At 38.7% G+C, this 17,604-nt stretch overlaps 1 protein-coding gene across 3 annotated transcripts in view; it reads right to left on the minus strand.

Moving 5' to 3' along the window:
* MCF2L2 (MCF.2 cell line derived transforming sequence-like 2) overlaps positions 1-17,604 on the minus strand; it is a 221,869-nt gene that overhangs the window by 162,596 nt on the left and 41,669 nt on the right. For all 3 annotated transcript variants that reach the window (XM_054581079.1, XM_054581097.1, XM_054581088.1), the window contains 2 exons: positions 4,230-4,320; positions 1,782-1,901 (listed from right to left, as the gene is read on the minus strand). In XM_054581079.1, coding sequence (XP_054437054.1) covers positions 1,782-1,901; positions 4,230-4,320 — 211 coding nt within the window. The remainder of the gene's footprint in view (positions 1-1,781; positions 1,902-4,229; positions 4,321-17,604) is intronic.

Raw genomic sequence — 17,604 nt, forward strand, 5'->3', positions numbered from 1 at the left:
ACATTTTAAAGATGCACAGATTTTAAGGATACAGTTAAATTAGTTTTGACAAATGTATACACACATAACACCATCCAATCAAGATATAGCACATTTTCCCAGAAAGTTCCCTTGTACCTCCTTGCAATCAATCTGCACTACTCCTCACCTCTAGCAGCAGCCACTGTTTGATTTTCTATCTACCGTAGCTTAGTGTGCCTCTTCTTGAACTTTTCATAAAAAGACTCACAGAGTATGTACTTGTTAGTGTCTAACTTCTTTCTCTCAAGAGAATATTTTTGAGACGCATCCATTGCTGTTGTATGTTTTAGTACTTCAACCTTTTTTATTTCTTAATGTTATTATGTTTTATGAATATGCCACAATTTCTTTTTTAAATCCATTTTTATTATAGTTGACATGCAGTATATTAGTTTTAGGTGTACAACACAGTGATTAGACATTAATATACCTTACAATGTGATCCCCACAAGTCTAGTAACCATCTATTACTATACAAAGTTATTATTATGCTATCATCGACTATTTTCCCTGGGCTATACATTGCAACCCTGTGATTTATTTATTTAGGAACTGAAAGTTTCTACCACTTATTCCCCTTTCTTTTTCACCATAGCTCCACCCTCACCCCTCTGGTAACTATCAGTTTATTTTCTGTATCTATTAGTCTGTTTCTGTTTTATTTTGTTTATTCATTTGTTTTTAGATTCCACATATAAGCAAAATCTTACAGTATTTCTCTTTCTATGTCACAGTATCTTTATCTATTTACCTGCTGATGGACATCATTGTGCATGCTTTTTTGTGGGCATGTGTTTTAATTTCTCCTGGGTGGGTCATAGGTTAGGTATATGTCTAACTTTGTAAGAAACTTGCTCATTGTTTCCACTGTGGTTTTATCATACATTACCACATTTAGTAGCTGCAATGTATTTAAAATGATTGGGTAGGCCATAATTTATTTAACTAGTTCCTGTTCTTGGGCACTAAGCTATCTCCAATCATTTCCTATTACAAACAATTTAATAATAAATATCACTGAATGTGTAGTTTTGTGCACATGTATGAGCATATCTGTAAAATAACTTTTATAGGTAGGTCAAAGAAAGTGTACATTTTAATTTTTGACAAATACTGCTAATTAGTCTTTCATAGTGGTCATTACTGACTTCATTCCTGTCAGCAAAGTATGAAACTGCAGTTTTTCTCACATCTCTGCCAAAGTTATAGGTAAAAATTCTAATTTTGTCTTTTGAATTTGATTTCTTTTTATGAGTATCACACTGTTGGTTTTTATTTTTACTCTACAGTTGCCTATATTTATGTCACCCCCATACTTTAGATCCTTATTTTCTTTCACCCATACTACTGCAATTTCTCTCCACCCTTCAACCTTTTTCCACAGTCTGGAACAGCACCGTCAGATTTATATGACTCCAGTACCACTCACCCAATCACTCCCCACCTCAGAAACCTTCATTGGATCCCCATTTCCTACTGCATAAAATCCAGACCCATTATCCTTACATGTAAGACCTATTTCATGTATTTTTCCTTTCCTTCCAAAAGTTTGTCCTATATGTATTCTAGCAAGGGGCTTCCCCATGAACCAACCTCACATGGAGTCTGTGTTTCCTGCCTCCACCTCCTCATACGTGCTGTTCCCTCTGCCCAGGTGTCCTTTTCTCCCTCTCTACCTGTGGAGTCCTACCTTCTTAAAAAGCCAGCTCCAGCACCACCTACCCTAACCAATTGAAGACAAGATAAAACATCATGCTTACCGGTACTTTCATTTTAAATTCATCCCGGTAGTATTTAATACCAATGTCTGTGAGTGCCCTCTGGATAAAGCGAGATGGACGAAGGATGAATATGAGCTGCAAGTTTCCTGGAAATGCTACCTGGAAGGATCACAAAAAGTGTCAGAGCAAATATCACATCCATTGGTCTGCTCTTGTCTAAGATCACAAATGACAAAGTTAAAGTGGACACCAAGGATGCCAAGGAATTGGACTGTATTTCACAGGGCTTCCAAGCTGAAAGAGATCTTAGAGATCAGATCATCCAAACCCCTCCTTAAAAAACAAATTAAACCAAACAAACACAAAAAATATTTCTGACTATAAAAACAATTCATACCCTTTATGGAAAGATCGGGAAATAAAACTATATGGTAGAAAAAGAAACCCAGTTATGATCTCAAAGCCATTTTTAATGTTTTAATCTAATTACTTATAGGCTATTTTCTCTGATTAAACATTTTTATCATGGTTAAACTCATATAGAAATATTTTGTACCAGACTTTTCACTTAATATTAATATCATGAGCTTTTATTCTTGCTATTAAAAATTCTTTGGAAATATTATTTTTCATGGGTGTAAAATTTATTTAACTATCTCTTATTGCTAGTGATTTAGGCATTTTCATATTTTTGCTATTATAAATAACAGTGAAATGAACATCTTTATACACATTTTGGAACTTTTTCTTAGGATAGCTTCCTGGAAAAATTACTGAGTGAAAGACCTAGTACTTTAGGGTTCTTGATGCATATTATTGCTAAGTTGCTTTCAGGAAATACTGTGCTCACCTTGAGTTGCGGGCCTGAGAAATAGATAATACAGATTCACACAACATAGTAGCAAAGTTAGGAGTCCAATTCTCCCTTTGCTCGTGGTTTTCTATTCTTCCAATGGTTCCCAAGAGCAACCTCCTGAGGTGCTAGTTAGAAAAAAAAATCTGCTCTTTGACCTGGACTATTCTGATTCATTAAGACTTGATGAAGTCCAGGTATCTGTATCTTCAATAAGTACACAAAGGGATTGTGATTGGTAGCCAGGGATCCCACGCTACCATATCTTTTACGCATTGTGATCAGTGTAATTCTTGGACAATTAGGCTCAAGTATTAGATGATTCAAGTGTTTTCTGTGGACCCTGGAAAATCAGAACTCTCTAGAGGTCAGACCTCTGGAATAGTCACGGGCACCGTCAAATGTCCAAATCCTCAGGGCATCAATCATCTTTGTAGTTATTCCCCCAAAAATCCTGCAACCAAGACTAAACCAAAGAGATGAAACAATCCACTCACGAAGGGAGACTTCTCTTCTATCATCTCTGAAAGGCAAGGTCCTAAACAGAAGAACCTTGTATTTGCTATGTCATGACGAGAGAGAAGAGCTGAGACGCTCTCTGTGTACCTGGCTAAGGCTCTAGAGTGATCTGAGAGAGACTCCGCGTTTGTGCCTATCTGTATGTGTGACTGCTGCTGGAAGCGGGCATAAGCAGGGTTTCTAATGTCCCCCTCCTGTCCCAGCCTCTACACACACATTGCCACCCTACCACATCCCACCTTTTTCAGCCAGTCTCAACTGCCCCGGGGAGTCCACGCTTCCGTGGAAATGCTGGTGTGGTTTGCCCTGAGTCACCAGCATTGTCCTGCCTGCCTAAGTGACTGAGTTCTCTGGTCTGAGGTCCCTACAGAGAAAGGACACATCTACTTGCTAAAAGGCAACAAACAGGGGTCAAAAGCAGGCTAATAAGATAAAATGGAAACTCATCCAATGTTGTACAATTTAATGCCAAAAGTAAGCACACTTTCAATCAAGCTACTTTAAATATCATTTTGTGTGGTTTAACCAGTGTCTTTCTTATATGTGAAAAAATAATATGAAGACTGTCTTACAGTGGGTGACCCCCAAAGCAAACCATAAGCCAAGGATTTGGGTATAAAGGGTTTATTAAGGAGGTGATCCCAGGATGCACAGTTAGGAAGTTGGTGGGGGTGGGGGGGGTGAGACGCCGATGGCTAGAGAGCCAGTGCATCAATGAGGGGGGACTGTTGTGGGCAAGGAGGGCTGGGGCCCTCTGAGATACTGTATGGACAATACCTCAGAACTGTCCCACTGAAGATGGGGTATTTATTCACCAAATTCCATGACTCAACAGCTGTAGGTCACTCCTGGGGTATTAACTTCCCAGCATTCTCTACCTACCCCTCTTCAGCGACCACAGAAATGAATAAAATGGAGAAACGCAGGAAGCCATCAACATGCTGAAGAATTCTCTGCGGTGACCTTTAGATGCTAGAGGTCATGTGGGTGGACACAACAAAGACTTCCCTAAAATTTGGCATAAAATAATCACCTTTTCCCTGTGACTTTGATACGAAATAATTGAACACACATTTTAAATAACTTTTCTAAAAAAGCACAAAATAAATAGTTACAGCTATTCGTGTCAAGGATGCTTTTACGGAGCTCCACTTGTCCCTCCGTCTGTCGATAACAATGACGAATCCGATGCCGGCAGCCTCCACACTGCAAAAAAGGGTGGTCAGTATCAGAGACCAGGAGAGAAACATGGGTTCTGGGTGGCTCCCTCAGAGAAGGCGCGCCACAGCCTCCACGCACTCGAGGATCAGGTGTAAAAACCCCACACGGCACAGGGGAATACTAGGCCTGGCTTCCCCGACAATGGAACCAGCTTCCTCTCCACATCTCACCTGGCAGCCTTAAGCACAGAAGTAGTTGTTGTGCTAAACCCTCTCAAGGCTTCAGTTTCTGGCTGGAGAATGTATGACACACCCAAGAGCTCAGATGCTCCCACCCGAAGGAGCTCATGTTGGTTGAGCACAACGTGTCCCCATGTAGTCAGAAGACCTCAAGGCTGAGCTCTAGCCATCTTTCCACACCCAAAAGTGGCATTCATGGTGCCACCAATATCCTGTCCTAGGAGCCATTCTGAGAGGTGTTCAGAAATAACACACACCAATGGGGAAAACTATTCCCTTCCAGTGCCTGGCCAGAAACAGCCAGCAAACCATATGCATGAGAAGATATCTTCATTAAGACCAGAAGGAAGCTGTCTGGTCTCCTCTTAAGTCCCCACAATAGTCTCACAAAATCCTCTTAAACTACAGTCCTAAAAGGGTAAACACTGTTTTCTCTCTTTGGGAGGAAGTACACAGGGAAGAGCAAGGGCTTGGGAGCCTGGTTCAAATCCTAGTGCTGCCACTTACTGGCACCGAGATGGCTGGGGCGATCACCTAACCTCTCTAAAGCCCAGTCTCCTTATCTGGAAAATAAGAACAATACCACCAACAGTGAAGTGGTTAAAAACACATTTTCTGAAGCCAGATTGCCAAGGTTTGAAGCCTTGGCTACTCTCACTAACAGATTGTGTATTTTGGAGGGGACACTACTTAGTCTCTATAGTTCCTCTGATTCCTCATTTGTAAAGTGGGAACAATAATAGTACTACCTATAGGGTAGATGTGAGGATTAAATGAATATATAAAATATTAAATGCGATATATAAAATGTTCAGGACAATGCCTGGCACTTTGCAATACTATATAAGTACTATTATTATTATTTCTTATGTACTTGTTAGAGAGTACATAAAGTACACAAAAAGTATATGGCCTATAATAAACCTTCAGTAACTAATATTGGTAAAAGGTGAGCTTTACTTTAAAAAGCATCTGTATGTGAATAAGGCAGACTATCTAAGCAAAATCTGCATGCAAACATAAGTAGCTGATCTGAAGTAAGGTCACTAGGCCAACCGTTACCACAGTCCCAAGCTGACCTGGGTTCTCTCTCTGGGAACATTTCCCAGGAAATGGTGTGAGAAGCAGCCTTCTCACTGGGTGGAAGAGGCAGAGACTGGAGGTTATGAATGGAAAAGTGCCCAGGATTTGAGGGAAATGGCTGTCAAGATGGCAAGCCTCGTTGGGGAACTCCAGAAGCCTTCATGTAAATTCCACTTTAATGCTTGGTCCATTCCTGGGCCCCACAAGTTTAGGTAAGACCCCAGGAGAGGGGCAGAGAATAACAACTGCAAAGGTCAGAACTGATGGGAAATGATACAACTTACACCACTCTGGGGAGAGTCAGCTGGTCTTTCGGCCCAGGCACAAGAGACAGGCTTTGTTGAGCACCCTGGGCATTCAGGTGAAACTCTACAAAGGCCATAGTCTAGGATAAATGCAACATCATAAGAATTGCCATAGGATTGAGATTACTCTCTAAGAGTAAGGACAAAACAGAAATGGAGTTGCCCTAAGAAAACCTAAAACCAGGCCTCAGAAAGATCAAGGCGATCCACGAGTAATTTAACTGCCTGGTAAATCAAAACTGAACATTGCTTGTAAACAGATAAGCCTCCACAACATATCACCCACTATATCCAGCATAAAATAAAAAATTAATAGAATTGCAGAGAAGCAGGAAAAGTAACCAATAATCAAGAGATAAAATAGTCTACAGATGCAGTCTCAAAGATATCCTTCCTTGTAGTTGGCAGACAAAAACTTCAAAATAACTATGATCAATATGGTAAAAAAAAAATAAAAGAGGGAAAATAAACGAAACGATTAAAAGATGTGTTATTTCAACAGAGAATTAAAATCTATAATAAAGCATCAAATGGACTTTTTGTAATTATAAAACATCAATATCTAAAATTAAGAACTCAGATTTAAGAGCCAATGGAACACAGAAGAAAGAGGTAAATGTGTTCTGACCCAAAAACACCAGAAAATTTTTGGGTTGAATGTGGTATTTTTTTAAATTACATGGTAGTATATGAACAGGTAAACATTCATTGAATTATACCATTAAGATCTGTATACTATATGTAAACTGTAACTCAGTTTAAAAACTGAAAGGATCAAACAAATTCAAGCTGTGGATAAAGAACTTGCCGTAAGAACTGAGTCACAAATGTAGGGTGAGCATCCCAGTTTGTTCAGGACTGAGGTGTTTCCTGCGGACTGCCCAGTGCGACACATGGGACAGTCCCAGGAAAACCACCACCACCGGTAACTGCAACTCAAAGGCCAAATTCCAAACACGAACATGAAGGTCACGGCATACTGTTTACGGGGCTTCTTACTGAAGGGAATCAAACTAGTCTTTAGGATCGTTTATGTTTATTGACAGTTACCCTGGGATCATCAGTAGCCTTAGAAATTCCCTTTCAAAGAGCAGTGCTCAAGGTTGTTTCTGGTATAGAAGTTAAAATGATTCACCTATGATTTATTGTTTCTTTGTTTTTACTATTGTTCTAACTTCAGAAGTAAAGAATTCATAATGCTTTCCAAGGTGCATGGTATTCTTGGCATCTTCATTTGCAAAATGGTGAGCTGGCAGGAACTGGTCTTAAACAGTCCTTCCAACTTTATCGTTCTATGACTCACTAATTCTATGTCAAGTCTCCAGGGACGACTGATGTACTCCTTCAAATTCAGCTGATAATTTTTATGGTGTATGAAAGAGATTATGAGATAATCTCAAATTAAGAATGGACATGTAGGAGACAATCAGTTTAATCTCTTGAATATCTCAGAATCATCACTGTTGCTCTCCAAACCTGAAATTTCACCTTACCTTATCTTTTGCTATACAGTTATGCATCATTTGACAACAGGGATACATTCTGAGACATGTGTTGTTAGGTGATTTTGTCCATGTGCAAACATCATAAGTGCACTTGCACAAACCTACATGGTATAGTCTCCCACATGCCTTGGCTATATGTATAACCTATTGCTCCTCGGATACAAACACATACAGCATGTTACTGTGCTGAATACCACAGGCAACTGTAACACAATGTAAGTATTTATGTATCTACACACAGAAAAAGTAAAATACTGTATAAAAGATAAAAAGTTGTACAACTACATAGGGCACTAACCATGAATGCAGTTGGCAGGACTGGAAGCTGTTTTGAGTGAGTCAGTGAGTGAGTGGTGAGTGAATGTGACAATCTGGGACATTACTGTACACGACCGTAGACTCTACAAACACTGCACACTTAGGCTACACTAACTTGTACACAGTTATTTTTCTTCAATAATAAATTAAACTTGGCTTACTGTAACTTTCTTACTTTACAAACTTTTAAATTTTCTCTTTTTGACTCTTTTGTAAGAATACTTAGCTTAAAACACAAATACATTATATAGATGTATAAAATATTTTCTTTATATCTTTATGAGCTTTTATCCTTTCCTTTCCTTTTCTTTTTTTTTTTTTTTTACTTCTTACTCTTTTATGTTAAAAATTAAGACACAAACACACACATGAGTCCAGAACTACAAAGGGTGAGGGCTGGGCTAATCACTGTCTTCCATGTTACATCTTTTCCCTCAGGAAGGTCTCCAGGGCAATAACACACATGGAGCGGTCCTCTCCTATGATAACAATGCCTTCTTCTGGAGTGTCTCCTGAAGGAGCTGCCTGAGGCACTTCTCAAGGAGATGTCACTTTTTACATAAATATGTGTATGGTGGTTTGCCTGGTTTGTTTCTTTTCAACATCACAGATATGATTATAAGCAGATAATGCACCACAAACGTTCCTCTCAATTAATGAAAACCTTTTCATGTTGGGGTCCATGTTTTCAAACTTTTTAAAGAGCTTGTTGAGGTCTGCAAAAGCTTCTGCTAAGCCATTCAGTGTGATTTTCTAGGGGTCCTTTCTTTTGCCTATTCTTCATCTATGTGTGCCTACTCCCATTCCAACAACTCATTATTAGTCAATTCCTTAGGAACCATGTCTAGGAGCTTCTCAAGTCGTCCTGATCCACACTCAGCTTAAAGTTGTTGATTGCCATCTCAACCATAGCCTTGCTGATTTTTGCAAACTTCTCATTCTTGGCAAATCTTTTGCAGTCGTGGACCACCTCTTGAGTGTCTTCTTCCATTTGCTATTCACACAGCCCTTGGTGAATCACCCTAAACCTAAGCAAGGTTCTTGCTGCAGTCATAGATGTTCTAATCCTTCCAGAATTATATCAGTGTCTTCCTCAGTAGCAGCAGCAGCCTGGGCAAAGGTTCTCCTCAGGTAGCCAGCCTTAAAAGCTGCTCTGATTCCTTGATCTCTTGGTTGGATCAAAAAGATGGTGTTTTGAGGGAGAAACACCACTTTGATACTGTGTTAAAGATCACCAGTAAAGGGAAGATATCTGAGGGGATTTTACAATAAGTAAAAATCTTAAAAGGTATGTTATTCTCTACCCATTTTGTTAACATAGCAATTCAGGAGGGCATCTTGGAAGAGGAGCTGGGTCACCCGTGACTTCTCATTTGGCTTTTCAATTATAGTTGGCATACGATGTTACATTAGTTTCAGGTGTACAACATAGTGAGTGATTAGACATTCATATAACTTATGAAGTGACCACCCCAACACGTCTAGTACCCATCTGATGCCGTACATAGTTATTATAATATTATCGACTGTATTCCCTATGCTGTGCTTTCCATCCCCGTGACTTTTTTTATAACTGGAAATTTGTACATCTGAATCTCTTCCCCTTGTTAATCTTTTCCCCCAACCTCCCTTCCATCTGGCAACCATCAACTTATTCTCTGTATTTATAAGTCTGTTTCTGTTTTGTTTGTTCATTTTTATTTTTATTTTTTAAGATTATACATGAATGAAATCATACGGTTTTTGCATTTTTCTGTCTGACTTTTGTCTTTCTCTTTTGTTTTGATGAATCTGGCTAAAGGTTTATCAATACTGTTTATCTTTTCAAAGAACCAGAGCTTGCTTTTATTGATCTTTTCTATTTTTTTTACCCTATTTCATTTATTTCTGCTCTGATCTTCATTATTTCCTTCCCTCTACTGACTTTGAGCTTTGTTTATTCTTCTTCTGGTTCCTTTAGATATATGGTTAGATTGTTTATTTGAAAAGTTTCTTGTTTCTTAAGGCTAGGCCTGTATTGCTATAATGCCCCTCCTAGGACTGCTTTCTTTGTGCCCCATAGATTTGGGGTGGTTGTATTTTCATTTTCATTTGTCTCAAGGTATCTTTTGATTTTTTTCTGTGATCTCATTGTTAACCTATTCATTATTTAGTAAGATGTTTTTTAGCCCCCATGTGTTTGTGCATTTTCCAGGTTTCTTTTTGTAACTAATTTTTAGTTTTATACTGTTATTATTGGAGAAGATGCTTGATATGGTTTCAGTCTTTTGAAATTTACTGAGACTTATTTTGTGGCCTAACATGTGATCTAGCCTGGAAAATATTCCATGTTCACTTATGAAAAATGTATATTCTGCTACTTTTGGGTGATTTGTCCTAAAAATATGAATTAAGTCCATCTGGTCCAATGTGTCATTTAAGGCCACTGTTTCCTTATTGAGTTTCTATCTGGATGATTTATCCATTGATATCAATGGGGTATTACCCACGATTTCTTATTGCTCCTGTAGTGCACCGACAGTGTATAGTTATTGATATGTTTGAAGGCCCAGGGGTTCTCACTGTGCCAAGTTACAAAGAGTTTCAATTTGTAGCCTGCAACATTGTCCCCAAGCAAGACTGTTATCCTGTCCTTAAAAAGCCTTGAAACCTGGCATTGATTTGGCCTCCTGATGGACGAAAGTCTTTTTAGGCATCTGTTTCCACAACTGAAAGTTTTTGTACATATCGAAAATTTGCTGTGGTAAGTAATTATCCTCCACAATCAGTTTATCTAGAGTTTCCAAAAATGCTTCAGCTGCTTTCACATCAGCACCCATAGACACACCACTCACTTTCACATTCTGTAATGAATAACAATTCTTGAATCATTTAAACCGCCCAGCACTAGCAGTAAATTCAACATTTTAGCCTTTTGTTTCAGCATCACAAAGGAACTTTTAACTTTGGCTGTGATCTTCATGGTGCTGAGAGAGATACTCTTCTGTGTCTGGTCATTAGAAGTTTCTCTATGTCTGATATAGTCACTTTTCTAATTTATGTTAGTCTCATTGCCTTCAAGGAAGCAGATCCTTTAAGAGCTTCCATCACTTTGTCCTTGTTCTTCAAGATCCTAGTTATGGTGGGATAGGGCATGCTTGACTGACGGGCAATAGCCATCACTGATTTTCCACATTTGTAGTTCTTAATCATTTTGTTTCCATGCCAGTCAATCAAGGTGGCCTCTTGCGGACAACACTAGCAGTAGATTTTGTATGCTTAGGGACCATCATAAACAAAACATGAGATTAAAGCAAGCACATGAGGAAACAATACAGATGTCTTAGTTCAGGCCAAGAGAGAAGTCACTCTTCTTACACTTTTCTGGTCTATTCTAGCACTGAGAGACGGTGATACCCACCCACAGGGAGAAGGCAATCTGCTTTACTCAGCTCATTTATTTAAATGTTAATCTCTTCCAGAAACATCCTCACAGACACACCCAGAAATAACATTTTACCAGCGATTTAGGCCTCCCTTAGCCCAGTCAAGATAAATTGATCATAAAATTATCATCCATCTCCCACCGGTTCCATTTCTCTGAAGAACATTGACTAATGCATGGGGAGTGTCAAGAGGAAAGAAGATTAAAATAAAACCTCTGCCAGAAAGAAAAAGCCCACCCTAAGTGCAAAGATCATGAAAAACAGGCCTGGTATATCAGGGTACTAACTAGGAAAGGACTCAAAGAGGCCGTCTTGAAAAAGTAAAGCTGCTGGAAGAGAAAAGGAAATGAAAGGAGAAGTAGTGACTGTATGGTAAAGGCAAAAAGAGGTAAGAGATAAATTCTACAGAACAAAACAAAACAAAAAATTAAGGATATAAACTCCTTTCCTTAACTTCCAAAAAAAGTTTTTTAGGTCATTAATAAAAGAAATTGCATTTAGATATACTAACCAAAGATGGTATTATTGAACTAAGAATCGGAAACCACCTCCAACCACCCATCCTGTACACTAAATGCAGAAATATAAGGAGTATTAATCTATAGGGTGTGACTATAATGAGGGCAAAAAATTAAAATTAAAAATTTTTAGCAAGAGAATGAGAACACAAGCCATAAATTAGAAAAAAATATTTGCAAAAGACATATCTGATTAAAAAGAAAACTGTTAAAGTATACAGAGAACTCTTAAAACTCAGCACTAAAAAAACAACAAACAACCCAATTTAAAAATGGGCAGAAAACCAAAACAAACACCTCACCATAGAAAATATACAGATGCAAATAAGCATATTAAAAGATGTTTAAGCCCTGGCTGGTGTGGCTCAGTGGATGGAGCGTTGGCCTGCCAACCAAAAGATGTTTAACAACACATGTCATTAAGGAATTGCAAATTAAAACAACAATGAGATACCACAAGATAACCTATTAAAATGGCCCAAATTCAAAACACCATCAATACCAAACATTGACAAGGATGTGGAGCAATAGGAACTGTCATTCATTGTTCGTGGGAATGCAAAATGGTACAGCTATGTTGGAAGACCATTTCTCAGTTTCTTACAAAACTAAACGTACTTTTACCATATGATCCAGTGAGTGTGCTCCTTGGTATTTACTTAAATGTATTGAAAATTTATGTCCACACAGAAACTCACACATGGATGTTTATAGCAGCTTTATTCATAATTACCAAAACTTGGAAGCAACCAAAATGTCCTTCAATAGGTGAATGGATACACTTTGGTACATCCAGACAATGGAATATTACTCAGTACTGAAACAAAATGAGTCATCAAGCCATGAAAAGACATGGAGTAAACGGAAATGCATATTACTAAAAGAAGGAAGAATTGAAGAGAGACTGTGTCATGATGTGACAGATGTCAGATCATGTGCTAGATTTGGGCCAGACCAGAGATTGCTTCCTGTAAACCTAGAACAGAGATTATGTCCTGTCAGTCCCCACAGAGACTATCTGATCGACCTCTTCCGTATGCCCCACAATGTGTTGGTTCCTAGAACATACTGTGGCCCTGCCACAAACAAGCATGTGAGGCATTTTCCCTTATCTGGGATGGATCATGTACCAGTGTCCCATCCATCCTGCTTTGCTCTGTAACATTCTTCAGCACCTGCCAAACAGCATGGAGGATATCCACTTCATCTTGTCAGGCTCGAGAAGTACCTTATATGCAAGTTTCCTTTAATAAACCCTGTTAATTCCCAGACTGAAGCAGCTTGTCTTTTTCTTCAGTCGTTCCCTGCCATCCACTTGTGGAGGAGAGTTTTCAGTCTGAGGACTTTCCCTGGGTCTGCATGTGCAAACAAGAAGTCAACCTTAAAAGACTACATACTGTATGATTCCAACTATATAACTTCCTGGAAACAGCAAAACTATGACAACAGGAAAGGATTAGTGGTTGCCAAGTGTTGGGCATGGGAGGGGTGAACAGGCAGATCACAGAGAATGTTTAGGGCAGTGAAACTACTCTGTACGATACTATAATGGTGAATGCACGTCATTATACATTTGTCTAAACCCATAGTATGTACAACACCAAGAGTGAACCCTAATATAGACTATGGACTTTGGGTGACAATGGTGTGTCATTGTGTGTTCATCAGTTGTAACAAATATACCGCTTACGTGTGAGATGTTAATGGCTGGGGAGATTTGCCTTGGGGGGGCAGGGAATAAATAGGAAATTTCTGAACTTTCCACTCAACATTGCTGTGATCTAAAAAATACCCTTAAAAAGTCTATTTCATGAAAATATTTTAAACAATGAAAATTCCTCCAAAAAGTTAGTTATTAAAGGAAAAAACCCTGCTACATAGCTCTCCAAAAATTTACAAACAAGCATTTGGGGATGTGGGAGGGAAAGACTTTCAATAAGGAGCTCAAAGACCAAGAGCAGGAATAGATTTTTTTAACATATAAAGAAAAGAGGAAATAAAATGAGCTTATTAAAGTCAGAAAAATGATAAGAAATGCAGTCTAAAGATACACAGAGAGAACATATTTGAACAAAAATTTAATAAGGGACAATGAATACCATAAAAAAAATAAGTGAATCAAAATAGAGGGGGAAAGAAAACAGTAAAAAAAGGTCACTAAGTGGTTGAAATTGAAGCCAGTCCCAAAAGAACCAACATACTTACATTGGAAGTCCCTGATGATTAAAAACAAAACAAAGGGGCAGAAATAATATATACAAATATAGTCCAAGAAAAGTTTCCAAAAAACAAAATCTGAATCTACGTATACCTGAAGGGGCCTAGCAGGTACCTTGGAAAATTGATCTGAAAAAAATCACCTCTTAAGACATATTTTAGCAAAACTGTTACGTTTTAAGAATAAAGTAATAATTCTAAGCACCTCCAAGCAAAAGTATAAAATAATTTAGTAGGACAAAATAAACAGGCAGGCATCATATTTCTCAAAAGCAACATAAAAATCATGACAATAATTGAACAGCAGCATTCTATAACAATTCATGACCAAAAAATGTGAACCAAGAATTTTATATCTTGACAAGCTGACTTTCAAGTATTAAGACAATATAAAAAACAGTTGTGAACATGTAAAAATTCAGGAAGTTCTGTATTTATGAGCCCTTTTTGAATAATCTAGTAAAGATCCAATCAAAAGATAATCTAGAGAAACTCAGCAAAGAGATTATTATATTTAATGGTAAGTCTAATATTAAGTATGATGGAAGGATAACATATAGAAATAATGCAAGTTAAAAGATGGAATAAGACAGAGAGGAGAAGAGAAAAATAATAAAGTCATTGACTGTTGTAGAGGCAATAGGTGGGAATCAGAAGACAGTGTTGAAAACTGGAAAGCCAGTCAGTAAAAGATTCTATTTAAAAACAGGGACTAATGGCACTAAAAAAGGTAAAAATACAAGGACAAAATCACATATCTTCCTAAATACCAAAAGAAGTCAAAAAGAGAGAGAGAGAGAGAGAGAGAGAAAGAAAACCTATCATGTAGAGAAATACAGTAAATATAATACATCTAATAGTTACAACAAAATAGTCATGACAAAGTTGTGGCCAAATATATCAATCATAGCAGTAAATATGAATGAGCTTAATTCACCTAATGTAAGAAAAAGATTTTCAATTTGACTCACAAAGTAAGAACCAATTATGTACTGTATACAAGAGAAAAATCTAGAACAAGGTGATTCAGAAAGATTAAAAGAAATTGCAGGAGTATGCTAAGCAAATGGGAAAAATAGCAAGGGCATTCAGGCTTGATATCGACACAGTAGAATTCAAGTCATAAAGCATTAAACATAACAAGGAGTACTTTTTAATGCAAAAAGCCACAATGCACAATGAAGATATGATAGTTGTAAATATTGATGTTCCAAATGACATAATAACCAACTTTTTAAGGCAGAAACTAAAGGAGGTACAAGGAGACAGAAATATACTTTACACAGGAGGTTTTAATACACCACTTGCAGTGTAAGACAGGGCAGACAACAACAACACGTCCATAAAGTTATATGTGTTGAAGCCTACATCCTAATAATAGAGGGTCCATCCTCTTCTCAAGCACACATGGAGCATCCACAAAAATTTATCATGCTACAAGGCCACAGAGAAAATACCTGAAAAATCATAAAACCTCCTATTAAACAGCTCTTCAGTAAAGACAGAAATATAAAATGAAATTATAGAATTTCTAAAATGCAGTGATCATAAAAATACTACATATCAGAATTAATGAAATACATTTAAAGCAGGGATCAGAGAAAATTCATAACCTTAACCATTTATAGCAATAAAATTTAAAAATGAAAGTAAATATAACTTTTAAGTCAAAAAATATGAAAAAATTAAGAAAACTAAAAGAAAACACAAGAAAGAAGATATTAAAGATGAAGGCAGGAACGAATAAGGTACGGAAGAGGAATGCAATAGATCTAAGTAATATATGAACACTGTGGCCCGTTCCTGAGTATCTTGTCAGTCTTCTACTGCATCAGTTGCTGCTCGTTCTATGTCATGAGCCCTCTGCTAACTTCCCATAAACAGTTTGCAACCTGAGAAGAGCTCTGGTGCCTGGTAACCACTGTAACATTTAGGAAGATGCCAATTTTGATAAATAGGAACCTGAAATAGAAACTGAACAATCAGGTCAAATTCCCCTTTCATGCTGAAACCAAAGGACGGGTCAGAGAGGGTACGAGCAAACGCTAGGAAGAAGAAACGGGAATGACCGGTCAAGCAGGCACGCTTTCTCAAGGGGAAAAACAGCATTTGAGGAAAGGAAAATACTCTCAAGTTTGTCAGCAATTACACAAAGAACATAGAGAAGAAAAAGGAAATCGGGTCCGAAGAGCAGCCCCTTGATTTGTCCTATCTTCCACATCTGGGAGATAAGGGTTTCTACCCCTCAATGCTTCTCTCTCCTCTGGTTCAGATGACACTCAATGCAGGTCCTCAGTGTGGCTCGGAAAAGGCTGAAAGTACAAGATGCAAGTCGCCTTGTACCGCACATGACTGCAACCAGGGATTCAGTAAAATTAAACAGTGAGATTAAAACAAATATAACGGGGCGGGTTGGGGGGGGCGTCCACCTGTTGCCTACTTCCTTGCTCACTGTCGTCCTTGCTGCTCCCCACAGAAGGAGAAAGTGCTGAACTGATGGGTGATTCTTTTGGATGCAACAGAGCCAAAGAGGGAGACCAAGTTCAACTCCCTATTGCCCAGCAGGTCAGTGCAGGAGTGAGAAATGGGGTCTCCTCTCTCTGTCAGTGTCCTCCTTCTCACCCTATAAAAATATCTTTAGATTGAAATGCATTATATCAGAACTGGACATTCTACCAACATTACTTCTTGAGAACCTACCATATCCTGGGCACTGTGTTAGGGCTACTGTTAAAAAAAAAAAAGAAAAGAAAAGAAAAAAGGAAGCACCATCAAACGGAAGGGGCAGGAATTTCTATCTACTACATCGTTCATAAGGGGTAAGCTTTAGGTGCTCTGGGAGGTGTAGGATCTGGGAGGGCAGAACTGTGAGCAGAACAGGGAGGTTTCCCGGAAGAAACGACAGCAGACTGAGCTCTCATGACTATGTAGGAGTGAGCCAGGCCCAGAAGGGTTGGAGAGGTGCTCCTGCAAAGAGAACAGCACGAACCAAGCTCAGTATCCTTCCCCTAAATCAACAAAGCGCCAAATCCTCCTGTGATTGCATAACGTACGGCCCATTTGGGGGTAGGAGGAGGAGAGAGAAGAAAGTGGCAAAATAGAAATCAAGTACTGAACTTTGAAGAAGTGCACTAAAAATGAACCCATAACCTTCTCTCAGAAAGGAAGAAGCGTAAAAAACCAAAAAAAAAGTCTTTTTTTAAATTGTTGTTCAGTTAAATTGTTGTCCCACCTTCCCCCCCACGTTGCTGTCCCCTGCCCCTCCCCCCATCCCGCAGTCAATCCCCCCATCCTCCATGCCCATGAGTCCTCCATCTGTGTTCCTTTGCTTGCCCCTTCCCTTTCTTTCCACGTTACCACCCTCCTCCCTCCCTTCTGGTCACTATCAGTTTGTTCTTCATTTCCGTGGAGTGGCTTTGGTTAAAGCAAACTAAGCAACTTCCTAATCTGCACGGGTGGGATCAGGCTGCACGTGGCCTTTCAATCACAAAGCTGGCGTTTACTTCTAAATCGTAGGTGGCAGATTAAAAGCAAGCACAACAGCACACGCACGCGCACACACACACACACACACACACACACAGCTATTGTGTAAATTCCAAACCACACAGCAGTTAAGTAAGAAATTATATCATAAGCAATACAAACCCATGGAGGGTGGGGCCCATCTGCTTTGCTGGAGAGTGGACACAGCACTACCTATGCAGTGGGTCTGGACC

The sequence above is a fragment of the Pteronotus mesoamericanus genome, unplaced genomic scaffold, assembly GCF_021234165.1.
Source record: "Pteronotus mesoamericanus isolate MK-2021 breed Mesoamerican mustached bat unplaced genomic scaffold, CSHL_Meso_final contig_116, whole genome shotgun sequence".
NCBI classification, from domain to species: domain Eukaryota; kingdom Metazoa; phylum Chordata; class Mammalia; order Chiroptera; family Mormoopidae; genus Pteronotus; species Pteronotus mesoamericanus.